Below are 17,619 nucleotides of genomic sequence, written 5' to 3'. Positions count from 1 at the left end.
TAATAATAAAAATGATGCTCCTACAGTGTTACTACGCTGGTGATGGAGAGGTGAAGAAGCAGCAAGGCATGTCCCACAACTAGCCACAGAGAAACAACAAGCCAGCACTGGATTCAAATGCATTTCAAAATGAATGGAAATAAACACTCGGTACAGAGAAATTACCAGAGATGCACAAGACTACGATACCAAGCGTTCGCTTCTCCTTCTAGTGAAGCACCAGCCATGCAGGACAAAACTGATGCTCAAAACAAGGAGACAGAAAAGAAATTCCAACCCCCACCCTTTACTCCGTGAACTGTTGCTCTAGAGACACACACACTCACACACACACACACACTCACACACAATCACTTACCATTTTTCCGAGGTCCATGGTTTCAGGTACAAAATAGTCCTCTGCCCAATTAAACAGCTGAAATGAGCATATATCCTTGTTAGCCTGCTACAAACAGACCGCCCTGGGGCTCCTTAGCTCAACATGAGTCCTAAAGAGCCATCGGATCCCCGTTAGCTTGCTGCCTCCTCCTCTCTCGCTCTCTCGCTCTCTTCCTGCTCGCCCTCTCTCTTTGTGAATAGCAAATAATAAATCCTGTTAGTGACGGCTGAGGGAGAGACGTCGGCAGCATCCAAAGAGGCAAACAAAAAAAAAAAAAAAGAGAGGAAAAATAAAGAAGAAAGCAGCGTCTGGAAGTCGTTACCCAGCCCAGGAAAGAGAGCAGAAGGGACGGAGAACACTGCTTTCCAGTTGTGCAAGTGTGTGAGTGTGTGTGTTTACAAGCTGTCTGTGAATTAGAAGCTGCAGACAATTTAATCCAAGTCTGATGGCTGTCCATCCGTCCGTTTCTCTCTCTCTCTCTCTCTCTCCCTCCTCCTCCTCCTCCTCCTCCTCCTCCTCTGTAGGGCCGCCCGGTTGTATTTTTTGAAGGGGGGAGGAATCACAAGGCAAGATCCAGCCTCTAATCAATGCCTTTCAGCAGAAAAAAGCCCCCCACATCAGCTTTAAAACCTTGGCAATTTGAATAACAAAAGGCGATTCTAGTTTGGAGACTCGGGGACAACAGGAGAGGAATTCAGATGGTTGGTGGTGTGCTTGAACAAGCACTGAAGCCCGAGAGCTCACACTCACCCCCCCCCCCCCCCCTGAACAGACACACGCTGGGTCTGAGGAAATGAAGCTGAGCGACACACAAAGGGAGCGGGTTTCCCTGCAGTCTGCACCCTTTCACTGCTGCCGCTGTGCAACCAACAGCTGCTGTCCTTTTCACTACTGTTCCAGAACTACGGGACTGTTTCACTCCTTCCCTCATCACAGTGGAGTCTTCATGCTGTGCAAACCCTTTCATTAGTATTTTTTTTTACCTTGACATAAATTACAAAGTTAGACCTAAAGCCATCAGAGCTATCTTGAGTGATTAAAAAGTCTTGCCGTAAAGACCTGAAGTTTCCTGTGATGGATTATTTAACCGCTTCCTGGCAGTATTAAATCGAGGGCTCAAGGAGGAACCGCAGCTCGACAGAAATAGCACACGTTTTATTTTCTGCAGGATGTCTTACCAAAACGATATCCGAGACCAGAAACACAAAAACAAACAAAAAAGAAAATCCACAAAACACACGCTGGCAATACTCCCTCTTGTGGCCACATCGCATGCATGCACACAGGGATGCAATGTTAAAGGCACTGCCGAGAGTTAGAATGAGTTAGTGCTGGACCAGACCCTGCTCAGATATAACTACACACAGACACATGGGACAGGCAGCTACTTACATCCTCATACTGGCAGTCTCAAATATTTGTGCTATCATAAGCTTGGCTTGGTAACCCCTTCCACACTCTCTATAGTGTTCCCTACTATATCCTCGCCACTCAGTGTCTCTGTATGCACACTCAGAGGAAAGAGCAGTCTGCATCTCTCACCAGACTGTAATTAACAAGCCAGTATCCCACAGCACTCATTATTGACAGAGCTGGAGAGTCTGGCTTCATTCCCCAGGCTGGCTGGGGGGAGCCACAGGTGCAGACAGCCTGGCTTTGATAACCAGGGCTCTGGGGTGGAGCTGCACATTACACTTAACCTTCTGTCATCTCACTTACAAGTCCAGGAGAGAAGAAAATCATTCAGAGAGCTTCAAACACCAGGGGCTAAGGGGCTGGTTTTGGAGTTTAAATCTGGATAAATAATGTTAAATACACAGACTGAAGACCAGCTTGTATTTTCCTTCTAATTTGCATTTTAACATTGTGAGGATTGGAAGGGCATGGAGACTGAACTGTCCAGGGCATTTTTGAGGAGAAGAGAAAGGGGGCTCTCTCCAGTCCAGGGCGGTCTCGAGGGAAGCACACAACACTGCTGCTCTGTGCCGTTCCCCTGCAGCACTGTGCCATTCCCAGGGGGTGCAGAGGGCTCATGTCTTACACCCTCAAAAACACATGACTAATCTTAAACAAACGTATGTGTGTCACTGTAGTAAACAGGTTCAAGGCTTACAAATGGACATTTCCAAGCATTCACTTCAATTCAATGCTGACCAGAATCTATGGCTAGCTGGGAGAGTGCCACTGAGACGTTCTCACTGTGACAAAGCAGCAGCTTCAGCCTGCGCTGGCTGAAGCGTGTCATTAATTAGCAGTAGGGCTGTATTGTTTTCCACGGTAAAAAAAACAGCTCATTTCACAGCCTACAACTACGTATTCAAAATTAATCATTTTCTGTATTTTTACGTGATAAAAACAATGTATGTTTACACTATTCTTTCAGAAATGACCAGTCTCGCAAGGAACATCATATTATACGGAAATCGTGAAATCTGGGATAACCATGAAAAAATAGAGCCCTAATTCTGGGCTTACCATCCTGTTAGAGCACCATCCTTACACAGACTCAAAGCAGCTCAGAACAGCATTATGGGATGTGCTCTGAACAGCATTATGGGATGTGCTCTGAACAGCATTATGGGATGTGTCACGGCTATACTGCAGCCACACTGCACACATGGGAATACTTCTCGCTGGTTTCCAATTCAGACAACTGTTTTAGACCAATGTTGGTTTTCAAGAATATTTATTAAAAAAAAGAAAATGCTGGTTTCACAGACCCAACAGCAATAATCTTCAACTACCTAATGTTAACTCAGACCAGGTAGACCACGACTAGTGTCTTTATTAAATAGGGTCCGGTAGTGCATGGGGACAGTTCACCTTTAACACAGTGTTTTGTTCTCATGCTAATGGGTTAAAAACTGAAGCCTTGAATACTCTGAATTTCCAATACAGACTGCAGGTCCAGGTGGCGCACACTACAGAGCAAGTGTGACCTCTGGTGGCCACACCGCAGCAGTGCATCCCAATGCACAAGTTGGTGTAAAAGTGTCTGATAGAGCTCAAATCATGGCTGCAGGATAAAAAAATAAATAAAAGATATTAAAAAAGGTGTTGTAGCCAGGGATTTAAATCCCATTTCCCTGATGTTAACCAGCAACGCCCACTACCCTTTCCACAGCCCGCCTTGTAAAAAAGCCACTTACTGTTAACATTGTGTAGCCTGTAGCAGTGCTGGAATCAATCAAACCAGTACAGTATGGAAGTGTGTTTGTCCATTCATAAGGCAATGTGGTGGAGGTACAGGGGTCGCCAGTACAAGATATTCTGTAACACACTGCTGGACTCTTCTTTTCACTGTTCATTCAGAAGCTTGCTTCTGCACTTGCCCTCGCCCCTCACTGCCCCGTGTCAGTCAGGCCAGTGTTTTAATGCAATCACAAACAAATCCGTGGAGGATGCAAGCGGTGTGGGCGGAGAGGATTACAGGGAGCCTGTCTGGACCTGCACTGCTCCCATCAGGCTGGGCTACAGACGCACGCAACCGCTTGATACTTCTGAATTCAAGCTGCAAGCAGAAAAAAAGAAAAAAGTGTGCGACCAGCTGGTTTAGAAGGGAGAGGGACGGGAACGCAGCGCTCGTGGTGGGTCGCCTGAAGCAAAGCGTCATCACACGACTTCCCTAAGACCCACAGTAATCCCTCCTGAAAAAACACACACTGCCGTAACCCAAGGGCTGAGGGACTGGGAGGGAGGCAGCGAGGCCCTAGTGGTTAGAGCAGAGAGACTGGGAGGGAGGCAGCGAGGCCCTAGTGGTTAGAGCTGAGGGACTGGGAGGGAGGCAGTCTAGTCCTAGTGGTTAGAGCTGAGGGACTGGGAGGAGGCAGCGAGGCCCTAGTGGTTAGAGAAGAAGGACTGGGCTGTAAGGCATGTATGAGTGTGACACAGACCAGTAAGCAAGACATCACAGCTCACATAGCACAGGATTTTATAATGCTCCGAGGACTGAGATACATCAAAGATATCAGTTAAGGAACTTACACACCACAATAAACTGTCTCAGGAAGCTACAATAAAACAAAGTACAGTAGCTGATAAGCTTTCTAAATCTGTGCAGTGTGTTAGTAAGTCAGGCTACCTGTATAAAATCACACTGTAATGACATGGTTAAACGCAGGCCTTCCTCCTCCCTGCCGCTCCCTCTACAGCAGGACAGGAAGTGTGGCTTCCCCATGCTCATGAAGAGCATACCATTACACTCCCACACTGCAATTACCCTGCCAAGTTCTTTTTATAAGGTCAGGGAACGCGAGTTCTGAAAACATTGCAAGGCTTCCGAACATTTCTAAGATAAATGAGGTTCCAAGGGCTCCAGGCTTCCAGACTCCAGTACAGTACAGAGCGAGACTTGTTTGTGGCCAGAACGGTTCTTGCAGTTTGCTGGGAAGCGCGGCCTCGCCAAATGGCTGGGATTCGTTGCTGGAAATGAGCAGCAGGAAATAATTACAAGTTTAAATAATTAAGCAGGAACACTTCAGCTCTGCAGCGTGCAGGACAGCAATTATTTCCTGCAAAGCTGTATTTATCCCTTTGAAGTTGCAGCCCTCGTTAATTTGACCCTCTTTTCTGTGTGGGCTGCATGGGAAGCACAGCCCCAGACTTCCTTCCCGGCCGCTCTCGGGTTTAGGGAGGGAGGGGGAGGAGGATGAGGAGGAGGAGGAGGAGGAGGAGGAGGAGGGCCGTGTCCCACTTCATGTTCCTCTGATCGGAGGCCCTTTCAATTCGGTTTCCTAAACGGTGGGTTGTCTGCGATCCATTTCAGCCACAATCACACAAGCAATCCCACTGTTAGAGAAAGCGTTTTAATAGCACAAGGCTCCCGTCTATTTCACGATCAAAAATCATGAAATAATGAAAGCAGTATTAGAACATGACAATGAATTTGAGCAATATCTAAATGAGAAATAATAAGGGAACACTGTACAAGTTAAAAAAGAAATAGAAAAAAATGAGATAGATAAAAATATATAAAATGAGATTATATATATATATATATATATATATATATATATATATATATATATATATATATATATATATATATATATATATATATATATATATAAAATGTTCAAATCACAGCAAGCACTTGCAAGAGGCAGCCCTGAGACACTGAAGAGTGTAAGAAGACAGGACCTCATAGATAATGACATAGTTTGGTCCATGCTACCTCAGGGCTTACCACATGCTTATTGGCTGAGCATGACACGAAAAAAAAACCCAGCGTCAGCAAGAGATCGCTTGAGGCAGGGGCAGGAAACCTCAGTCTCTCAGTCAATTCCATTGCCTCTATTAACACAGCAGTTTAGAGCCTGACTGTTTCAACATTACCAAAGACATGTATGTGAAACATACTGGAGATCTGGGCTTTATCAATCAATTCAGACTACCGGGGTCTGGAGTAGGGAGAGTATAATGTAATTCAGGAACAAAACAGAATACCCTGGACCTGTTGCATTGAGTTTGCCAGTGTAATAAGCAAAAGACTGGTCGAAGAATCCTACCCGACAGTCCCCAAGCCAGCCTCTAAAGCAGAGTACAAAAGGAAACTGGACGAGATGTTTTTTTAAAGCTTATAAAATTATAATGCCATGCCTTGGCTTACACACAGGGCCCAGCGGTGTGTCCTTGTTCAGTCAAAACAGGCACATCATGCAAGCACTTAGCAAGCACATAATGAAAAGCACCATCTGTACACATGTGTGCTGCAGGCAGTGGACTGTACACGCTGTTTAATATATAAACTCGTATTTAATTCACAAGCCTATTATTTTTAACAGTTCAGTGAATTCCTTCCTCCCCCAATGGAGAGTGAGGTAACCGCTGTCCTTGTGGTTTGTTTACATGAGCTCATGAAGGCCGGACAGGGGGAGAGGGAGATAGCTGGTACTGTGCTGAGCTCACGCTGTGACTCTGACAGTCTAAACGAACAGGCCTGGGATGGGAGGTACCGTGCAAGCTTGTGAACGGTGACCTCGTCACAAAGGAATGGCACTCGCCCTGCAGTTTATCCAAGTGCAGTTTTCAATCCTTCTACCTGAAACTGCGTCTTTATTATCACTGTTTAACTTGTGCTCTGTTGAGCAGATGAACACGCAGGCCTACAAACAAGATCTCCTGCCTACCCAGCTTCAGAAACCAGCTTACAGCAAACCAACCTTTCTTTTCTTTTGTAGTTTTTAAAGAGGTTTTCAAATGTTTCTAGAAAGCTATGGAAACACAAAGGAACAGTGGCTTGAAACCTGGTTCCAGGAGACCTTTGAGGCAGCTTTGCTGCATCAAACCCCAAGTCTCCCCTGATGTGCCATGCAGTGGCCTGAAACCTGGTCTCCTGAAACCAAGTTCCAAGCCACAAAATGTCTCTGTGCTCCCTCAGCTGTGGATCTGCCAGTGATTGTTTACCGTCTGCCCCGGCAGTCTGGAATGAGCCTGGGCGATGAGTAACACACTACACAGGGCCTAGACGAGCTCCCTCCCTTCCTTACTGGAAGCTCTGCTTCTGAAGGTCAGGAAAGAATTAAAAAAAAACGTCTGAATCACAGAACTAAATGGGCGATGATGAGAGCAGGGTGTTACATTAGCTTTTAATAGCCTGGCACACCAGCAGTACCCACAGTTAGATCAACACACCACACCCAGCCAGCTAGGCAGACAAGAGCCTGGGAGCAAAGGGGGCAAACAGGGACCCGGGCCATCGAATTACCTGGGTCTAATCAGGAGATAAATAAGCATTACATAACACCTTAGTGCTACTTTACCTTCGCTGTATCCCATGCTGTCCAGGAGAAAACCAGCTTCTCACTGGAGAATCACACAGTGTCAGTCTATAGTGTTGCATAAATGGGCAGCATGGGATACAGCCAAGGTCAACTTTAACTGAGCAAAGCAGGATAGAGTGGAAAATATCAGATCAAAGCAGAATTCATTAACTCAGTTATGAAGATAGCCTCTTATCAGTAGATATTTCATTAAAAAAAACAAAAAAAAAACCTTAAACGCTGTAAAATGAATCATCCCGTATGGACGACACATGCTTTATTTGGAGTCATAGCGGTGTGCACACAGTGACGTACTACAGTGACTACAAAAAACACAACTTTAAAAACAAAACAAAAACTTTAAATAACTCGCCAGTTAAAACTGAGAATAGAGCCAACGGTCAAAGGTGAAGCCTCTCTCTTAAAGGTGAAGCCTCTCTCTTAAAGGTGACGCCTCTCTCTTAAAGGTGAAGCTTCTCTCTTAAAGGTGAAGCCTCTCTCTTAAAGGTGAAGCCTCGTTCGTTGGGGCATTCAGGAGACCCGACTCCGCTCCTGTATGTCTACACCCCCCACCGCGCCCCGCCCCGCCCCGCCCTGACACGCAACGCCATGCCAGTTCAGCGCTGTCCCAGCGGTCCACTGTGGCTCTACACCCTGTGACAGGACAGGGGGCTGTGAAAGAGCTGCTCTCCCAGCAGGTTGCTGCTCCTCACTGATGCGATTTTGTACAAAGCAGCCCATTGTAATAAAGCAGCAGTCCTCTCCACATTGCAGGATTAATGCTCATTTCTATTTATACCTGAACAGGGCAGGCCTGGGATCTGGTTAATTGTCTTCCAACAGTCCTAGTGTCTCTGTGTGTCATGTGGGCTTGGATAGGGAAGTCAAGAGATAGAAAACGTTCATATTTTGATAACTTTTCAACCATGAAGACAAGCTCATTATCAAACAGGCTGTGTTGTGGCTGGAGGGAGGGGAGGGGGGAGCCAAGGTAAAACAACAAAGACACTTTTGAAGTTATTGTCTAATATAATAAAACGTGTGATTCACTGTAATACTGTCTGAAGTTCCACAAACTGTTCAGTGGCACTCTCTGTAAAGATGCCATCTAATCAACGGCAAGTACATTCACCGCAATTCTGGCTTCTCATATTGATGGATTCTGAAAATAATCTGATCTTGTTGTCTGACCAGTTATTCATACAGTGCCTGCACAGAGACAGGAGATTAGCAAAGCAAGCAAGCTTCCTGCTTTTATTTCAAGCACAGTACACCCTCTGTAACTGACGCAGCTTGAAAACGACCAGTTTACATTTCTTGTGAAATGCAAAACAACCAAATACTTTGACATCGAAAATTAGAGACTTGCACACACAAAACAGGGTATGCATTGTAACTGTATCACTCATCCAATGTGTCCAGTAATTTAGTTTTAGAATCTCATGTAAGTGCAACATGCAATATCTGACAGCATACACAAATGAAACCCTTTGAAGTTTATAATCACTTTGAAAGGACAAGGGACAAGTACAAAGCACCAGAACACCGTTTACTTTCCATTAAACGTCAGACTGGGACATTAGAGAAAGCCCTACTTGAAATAGGGGTGCTGTATTTACCGTTAAATAGGAAGGACTGCATGTTCTCATGGAAATAGCATTTTCAATGACCTAGCTTCTCAGAATTATTCTCTTGCTCCAATTGCATTTTTTTTAATGCCAGTCTTTTCTTCAATGCAGACTCTCACCACTCACAGAACTTATCCCAGCTGCCATTAATCCCATTCAGTCTTGCTGTTAATGTTATTGATCCATCGCTCTGCACAGAGTTCCTATCCAATTAGCAGAACACCACTTAAAAGGTGTACTGCCCAAAACAAACTGAAACGTCATTTAAAGGAAGCCCTACGACAACGTAAACAAACTGGTCAGCCAACAATGTCTAGTTCATGTTGAAGAAGGCTAACGAAAAGAATAACGATAGTCAACATTCACCCAGGAATGCAGGCAACTGAAATGGGGGCGCTTTGGCTCCTGCTGTACTGACAGGGGTAAGTGAGCGACATGCAGTTTAGTATCTCCGCTGTGCAGTGTTGGGACTCCAGCAGTACCAGCAGAGCACTGAAGCAGCTCTGTGGGTTTAAATTAAAACAAGAATAGCGAGAACAAAAAAAAAAATTCCAAGCAGGGTTCTGTGTTCATGTTCAGAAGCCGACAGACAGCCAGGTCGTAATTTATTACAAATTGAGTCGGTTTTCAAATGACTCGCTGAAACCGCCATTCTTAAAAGTTGCTTCATGTTTGGAGATGGTTTCATTTCAAATAAAAAGCATGGCAATGACTTTATTAAAACAGACTTCAAAAAGAGGAGCCATGCAGGCCTATAGCAGTGCCGCATAACTCCACTGTCTTAACTGCAAGACGTATTTAATTTAGAAATGTCAAAAGACGGTGCTGTATTAATCACACGTTCTGTAATTACATCCGCCGTTTTCCTTTTACTCAAACTACATGTATTTTCATATCGCAAGTCCCTGAAGCGGGGCTGTTGTTTATGATGAAGGGGTAACACAGCGTGACCAGCGCATCAAGTCCAGTGCCTAAGTTAGGAGATCATCCCTCTGAAATAGACACCAATAAGAGAGTCCCAGAGCGTCAGCCTCCGCAACCTGGGGTACAAAAGATTACTACAAAATAAAACACCACACCAGAAAGAAACTGCAGGGCAACCAAAACCGACACTACATTTATATGAACAGTTACATAACAAAAATGTTTAGTTTCTCCAGCTGCTAATCTACCTTTAATAAAGACTAACGTAGTATTTACTATAAACGTGATTATTATCCGTATTACTAGAACAAAAACACATGTTACACAACTATATCTAAACTAAGCAGGCGGTGGGCAGAGTGATTTCTTTAGTGTGCTAATAAAATGATTTACTGGACAATTCTCCTCGTTAAACCCTGACACTCGTTATTTATGCAAATGCTCAGCTCTGTACTTTAAACACACAAGTTATCTGTGCTTCACAGAGAAACATTGTGCAATGTTTGTTTTGCAATTACGCAATACATGCTGGAAAACGTGGAATGTTTTCAATGTGCACGGCAATTATAATACTGTTACCCGCCCAGGACCCTTCGCTCTTGCGTGCCCTCCCCTTCCCCCACGCACTGTACTCCTCCTTTCCCGTTCTCCCAGTCCGGGCAGACCGCTATCCCGCCGGTGACCGGTCCTTACCTGGCTGCGCTCAAAGTTCTCCTTCTCCGCCTCTAAGCTGTTGGCTCCCGCCCGGCGGTTTAGCACTTTTGGGATCGGGTTCTGGACCTGCTGCATTGAGTTCTTCACTCGATCCATTTGCAAATTATCCACACCGGGCTGGTAGTAGCAGAGAAGTTAGTAATGCAGCATTAAAAAAATATTCACCCTCCTCTGTGAAGTATGAAAAAAGCCACTTTATTTGAAACAAGCGTCTAATAACACAATTCAAGCCCACAACCTCTTCAGGACTTTCGGTTATCCTTGCTTGAAGCAGCGCTGTCTAAACTCCTTCAACATAGCGGAGGATTCCAATGCTGCCAGCAGAACCGCCCACAAATGCAACAGAGAAACGCGATTGGAAACATCACATAACGCTTTTGCCTACCATCCTCCTGATTAGCGTCATCCATTGGCTAATATTGTAATCAGTCAATGAATTCTCCTGCATTTTATTTTGTGGAATGTTTGGAAGAGGCTCCGCCCTAATAGCTTCACCCCGCCCTTAAACTAATCACTAGGTTTTATAAGCATCTAGTTGGTTAACACTTACGCTCATCTACTAATAGACCGCCTCCTCCTCCACTATACGCTATATCATTGGCGGAAATCCACACTTCCAATTTTTCCTCGGAATTTGTGGGCGTTCCCCGGAGTGTGTTTGGGTTGTCGATGTTTATTATGCGGTAAAAATAAAAATCCATTAGTTCAAAGAAAAGTTGAAATGTGTTTATATATTCGAATAACCAGTATGTAAGCCATATAGAACTATAGTGATGAAACGCTGTTTAAAAAAAAAAAAAAAAAAAAAAAAAACAGATTACAAAGAAATGACTCGTGTATTTGTATATACATTTACAAAATCATCAATGCATCAAATACAAAAAAAAAAAAAGAAAATGAAATGCTGTTTTAAACCTATTCAAAGGGTGCTTTGTTAATGCACCCTATTTTATGTTAATGCATGAATGTTAATGCACCCTATTCTATAAGAATAAAGCATGCCTGTACAGGACTGAACTTGATGCTAAATTCAGTTGCTTAAAATCCAATCCATACAGAGGAAGTCTCATTACTTTTTGCATGCATCTGGATTTGGTCTAAATTCAGGAACAAACTACTTGATCTGTTTGCACTCTCTAGCGCTTATAACATATTTGAATGTATATATTTTTACAACAGGCTCTCTGCTACATTAATGGGTTCCCTTTGATGGATGCTTGTACCCCTGCAATATGGGATATGAGGCTACAGCGGCACAGAGAGTTTGAAAAATACCATTGGCATACCATTACAACACCAGTGCGTTACCCTGAACCCCAGCACAGCCATCAGCAGACCGCAGCATTACCAGCAATGGCAACACAGGGGATGTGGGATGAGCGTTCCATATGGTTCTGCAATCGGTCTCCAGTGTGTGTGAGTTCATCCCATTGGTATAGCAACACAAAACCAGCCAGCTTTACCATTATCAGCCTCATACCATCCCAGCATCCTGCCAACCCCCTCAGTACAGAGACACTGCCAGTGCCACTACTGCATCACCCTTGAAGATCATTTGGTCAGGGCAAGATTCCTCAGACGCGTTTCTTTCTCTGTCTCCCAGGACAAGGCAGCTCTCAGTTTTGTCGGGTTCTGACAAGGGAAGGGGAAGTGGCGAGAGGAAGTGAGAGATCCCCTTAGAATTTCACAGCACCATGACAAAGCGCTATTTACATCCTCTTACCCAGCTGGGGCTGCAGGCTGCAGCTGCCTGTCTCCACAACAAGGCTCACTCAGTACTGCACACCTTCCAGGGCAGCAAGCCGGTCCCTACAGGACAGCTGAACAATACCAGCGGATTGCACTGAAGGAAGCCTTGCAGAACCAGAGGCAGGAGCCCATAGAGACACCAGGAACGCCAACAGAATGGCTTCAGAACTATACAGCAGTTCTTTAATGGAACACCAGATAGTGTGTGTTGGTTCAGATCATGACACGGGTTCTGCTCATGAGTTCTGCTGCCTGATACAGCATTGTTGAGTTGTCAATAGCAATATTACATGGAATGCAGATTTTCTAGAGAGTTTTAAAATGTAGCAACCTCTGATTAGTTTGGGTGATTCCGTTTGGGTGGACACATTGATCTTTTCTTTAGATGAAAATGAATGGAAATGTATTGTCAGAGAAAAGATAAGGCAACGGCTTTTAAAATGTGGTTTGAAGCTATTTGCTCTCTAAGGGTGGCTGGCAAATGGATTTGCATACATGCAATATTATGAAAATGTGTTCTGCAGACAGAGATATATTGTGAATAATCCTCCTGTGATATCTAACTGAAAATCCAAATGGATTTGTCTAAGTACTGCTAATGCACTGTTATTGCATTTGGAAATGCATCCTTGCTCTTAGTCATGAAATATGACAGCTAATGTTTCTGGTAATGTGTCTCATTTTGGAATGCGTCTTTTTTTGTACCACGAATGTGGAAAATAGAATTAAAAATGAGAGACTGGAGTTAAGGTAGGTATAGATACTGTTTAGTATATCCTGTATTGTTTAACATGTAATTCAAAAGCACTGGATTTTAGAACATGAATATACAAATAAAACAAATATTAAAACAATAATGGGCACAAGTGGCTACCAGGAGCTGCTAAGGTGCACGGCAGTGATGCCACTGCTGTATCGATTTCATTTCAACAGTGCAAACTGTGCTTCGTAAAGTTTCTATGTGGGTAGTAGATTTTGTGATTAGTTGAACTTGCATAGCTGTGTGGGTACTGATGCTAAATGTGAGCGTTTTATTGACAACACTTATAAAGCACAAGCTGAAATGCTTCATTTCATTTTTTTAAAAGTGATTTGCAGTGAAGGGAGGGAGGCGGAGTTTCCCTGCTGTCTGCAGTGTCCCGTGTCCAGGTGTGGTAGCTGCGGAGGGGGCTGGGTCAGGGGGCTGCCTGGCTCCCCTGGAGACCTGGCTGGGGTAAACACTGTGACAGCACCCCAATCACAGGCCAATTACACACCTATTGGTTTGACAGCAGCTGTCCATCCAGGGCTGACACGGTGACAAGGTGTGAAGGTCAGGGGCTCAACACACAGCCCAGCCACCTAGGGACTTTGATATAAGCCAATCTGATAGATAGATAGATAGATAGATAGATAGATAGATAGATAGATAGATAGATGCTGGGATGAATACGTTTCACTATTTCTTTCTCCACCTCCAAGGAATTAGATGCAAGTAATCATTGAGGAAGGGCTACCTGTTCTTCCTGAGGACGCTGCCTAAAATCAGTGCCGACCTGGTCGTTCATGAAGGCGTAATCCTGCTGACAGCGCAGGTGTTTATCATTTCATATCCCTACAAATTGTTGACCAGTCGTTCCAGAGTGCTGAATCACTCTAATTCTGCTTTAGTTTTACTGGGCGTTCCTGTATTAAACATGAATCTCCTGTTGCCAGCCAGGGTGTTGAGAGCCCCTTGGGGGTCCTGGGGTCAGACCGGCCTGACCCTCTCTGCAGAACAATCCCATCCTGAGTAAAGCCCTTCTTTAACAAAAAGATGCCTACTGCTGTTTTCATTACACCTAATAGTATACACTACAACATGTATGTGAATCATATATATACAGACATGCTCAAATTTGTTGGTACCCTTACAGCTCATTGAAATAATGCTGCATTCCTCCTGAAAAGTGATGAAATTAAAAGCTATTTTATCATGTATACTTGCATGCCTTTGGTATGTCATAGAATAAAGCAAAGAAGCTGTGAAAAGAGATGAATTATTGCTTATTCTACAAAAGATATTCTAAAATGGCCTGGACACATTTGTTGGTACCCCTTAGAAAAGATAATAAATAATTGGATTATAGTGATATTTCAAACTAATTAGTTTCTTTAATTAGTATCACACATGTCTCCAATCTTGTAATCAGTCATTCAGCCTATTTAAATGGAGAAAAGTAGTCACTGTGCTGTTTGGTATCATTGTCTGCACCACACTGAACATGGACCAGAGAAAGCAAAGGAGAGAGTTGTCTGAGGAGATCAGAAAGAAAATAACAGATAAGCATGGTAAAGGTAAAGGCTACAAGACCATCTCCAAGCAGCTTGATGTTCCTGTGACAACAGTTGCAAATATTATTAAGAAGTTTAAGGTCCATGGAACTGTAGCCACCTCCCTGGGCGCGGCCGCAAGAGGAAAATCGACCCCAGATTGAACAGAAGGATAGTGCGAATGGTAGAAAAAGAACCAAGGATAACTGCCAAAGAGATACAAGCTGAACTCCAAGGTGAAGGTACGTCAGTTTCTGATCGCACCATCCATCGCTTTTTGAGCGAAAGTGGGCTCCATGGAAGAAGACTCAGGAGGACTCCACTTTTGAAAGAAAAACATAAAAAAGCCAGACTGGAATTTGCTAAAATGCATATTGACAAGCCACAATCCTTCTGGGAGAATGTCCTTTGGACAGATGAGTCAAAACTAGAGCTTTTTGGCAAGTCACATCAGCTCTATGTTCACAGACGAAAAAATGAAGCTTTCAATGAAAAGAACACCATACCTACAGTGAAACATGGAGGAGGCTCGGTTATGTTTTGGGGCTGCTTTGCTGCGCCTGGCACAGGGTGCCTTGAATCTGTGCAGGGCACAATGAAATCTCAAGACTATCAAGGCATTCTGGAGCGAAACGTACTGCCCAGTGTCAGAAAGCTCTGTCTCAGTCGCAGGTCATGGGTCCTCCAACAGGATAATGACCCAAAACACACAGCTAAAAGCACCCAAGAATGGATAAGAACAAAACATTGGACTATTCTGAAGTGGCCTTCTATGAGTCCTGATCTGAATCCTATCGAACATCTATGGAAAGAGCTGAAACTTGCAGTCTGGAGAAGGCACCCATCAAACCTGAGACAGCTGGAGCAGTTTGCTCAGGAAGAGTGGGCCAAACTACCTGTTAACAGGTGCAGAAGTCTCATTGAGAGCTACAGAAAACGTTTGATTGCAGTGATTGCCTCTACAGGTTGTGCAACAAAATATTAGGTTAGCGGTCCCATCATTTTTGTCCATGCCATTTTCATTTGTTTTCTTATTTACAATATTATGTTGAATAAAAAATCAAAAGCAAAGTCTGATTTCTATTAAATATGGAATAAACAATGGTGGATGCCAATTACTTTTGTCTGTTTCAAGTTATTTCAGAGAAAATTGTGCATTCTTCGTTTTTTGTGGAGGGGTACCAACAAATTTGAGCACGTCTGTATATACTACCACAGATTACTAAAGGAATTAAGCAACATTACGAGGAATTCAGCACTTCACAGAAATTGCAGAATGGAAGTATTTTTAAAGCTTGTTCATCAGGATATGTTGACACAGAGGTGGTAGTTTAATATGTTGTAGGTGAAAGGATTTCAGATCGTTACTGATGCACAGGTGATCATCACAATCCTTGAAAGAAAAACTAGATTTTATAGCTAATATGGTTTAACTTGCCCGACTTAATTGTACCTAATATTTGTACATATCATTTTCTTACTAAACTGTACTTTGTAATCAAAAACAACATTACTGTATTTCAGACATTATGTAAGTATTATCAACATACAAAAACTCATTTCTCCTATAATATTATATTACTGTTGATTTTTTTTCAAAACAAAATGTTGATCAGACTTATTTCTTTTAAGCTATGTCATATACAAATAGAAATCTCTTTTTTTTTGCCAATTATTCAACACTTTTTTTTGCTATTAATGCTTAACACAATTCTAATGACATGATTAAAATGTGTTTTATTCTTACTTTATTAGGATGCTGATTCAGTTATATGGTGTTTGCATTGCTGCCATTAATAAACGTGGGATTTGATCATCTCTTTTTTTTTAATGGCGACTCACTTATTTGAAAATCTCCCTTTTGGTTGATCAGTTTGTCCATATTTTCGCTGGTCTTCTTAAAGAATTCTCTAGCATTACGAATCTGTTGCGATTCCATGATTTGGTCGACGATACTTTTTTTGACAGCCTCCGTCTCGCAACTACCAAAATATATCTCGTGACTGGCAACTGAGTTCTCAAATTTTATATATCCAAATATTGTTTTACAATTCCAGTTATATGGACCACATAATTGTGATCTACTTCCAACATCGAGTGTCTTCAGTAGGTAGTCTCTGTAGCTGTTCAGCAAGCCTGGTAACTGATCATTGTAAAGTTGGCTGGCAGTGACTGCTGCAGTTTTTCTAACTTTCCCCATTCTGACAAGCTGGATTAGCATGAGGCTGTGCACTGCAGCTCCATTGAACCAGTACTTTAAAGCCTTTTCGTTCATGTGCCCATCCTTTAAGATGGATTTCTCCACCCTGGTCAGTTGTAAACTCAGCAGTACCTCGTAGTGAAGGGTGTTGTCTCCCAGAAGATCTGGATTATCCAGGTGCAGCTGGACTCATTTGAGATACTTAGCCACCAGGTTTCCAATCTCAGATACTTTCTCCTCTGCGAAGATGCTGCGGATCTGATCTTTCACATCTACCACGTGCTGCTGTTTTAACTCATGAGACACAATGTCAATGATTAAGGATAGACCAAAGCCACAAACCCCACACTGCCATTAGTTATTTTAGCAGCCTGGCCTAATACAGTTAAGACATCTGTTATGTAAGCTTTCAGCTGTGTTTCTTGTAGATCAAAAGAGCTTTGTACAGTCTCGTAGTGCTGCTGAAGCACAACCGAGGAATTTAGACCCAGGTAATCCAAAAACATCTCGTCTATAGATGCATCTGGAGTAATACCATTGGACTCTGCTGTATAATACAGTGAATCAATTCCTGGAGAGGGATCACACTGGTTGTTTCCCATATCTGCAAAAAATAGCAACTTGATAGCTCCTTACTTGAACTGAAGAAGTAAAAAGGCTAGAGACAGTGCCACAGTTTGACTTTGCCCAGTGTCTAGTGTCTTTATTGTGTAGGTTGCTCAGTATTTTATAATTTAAAACACTCATGCACACACACAGATATTTTGCAGTTCATGATTAGAAACGTCACTGCTCGCTTTTGAGTAAATATTTAAAGTTTGTTATCAAATACTGTCTAGTTTAAAAGTCAGAAAATGTCCAAACAATTCAAGGACATGGTGGCATAATGTTTTTTTGTTTTTTCTGGTTAATGAACTTGTTTTTCTGCACTGCAAGCGGTTCTGTAAATGTAAACATTTCATATACTGTTTT

General features: G+C 43.1%; 1 protein-coding gene across 2 annotated transcripts in view; it reads right to left on the bottom strand.

Annotated features, from left to right (window-relative positions):
* The window catches only part of LOC117429441 (huntingtin-interacting protein 1-like), a 45,690-nt gene extending 34,896 nt beyond the window's left edge, over window positions 1-10,794 (bottom strand). Inside the window, exon 1 of one of the 2 annotated variants that reach the window (XM_058998260.1) lies at window positions 10,386-10,794. In XM_058998260.1, coding sequence (XP_058854243.1) covers window positions 10,386-10,502 — 117 coding nt within the window. In that variant the 5' untranslated portion in view covers window positions 10,503-10,794. Of the gene's footprint in view, window positions 1-358; window positions 844-10,385 lie in introns of those variants that run through there. The other variant, XM_058998261.1, reaches the window with a different exon arrangement.
* Window positions 10,795-17,619: the final 6,825 nt, after the last annotated feature.

Source organism: Acipenser ruthenus, chromosome 24, assembly GCF_902713425.1.
Source record: "Acipenser ruthenus chromosome 24, fAciRut3.2 maternal haplotype, whole genome shotgun sequence".
In the NCBI taxonomy this organism is placed as follows: Eukaryota; Metazoa; Chordata; class Actinopteri; order Acipenseriformes; family Acipenseridae; genus Acipenser; species Acipenser ruthenus.
Note: the sequence above shows the minus strand (reverse complement) of the source record. Positions and strands in the feature narration are given on the sequence as shown.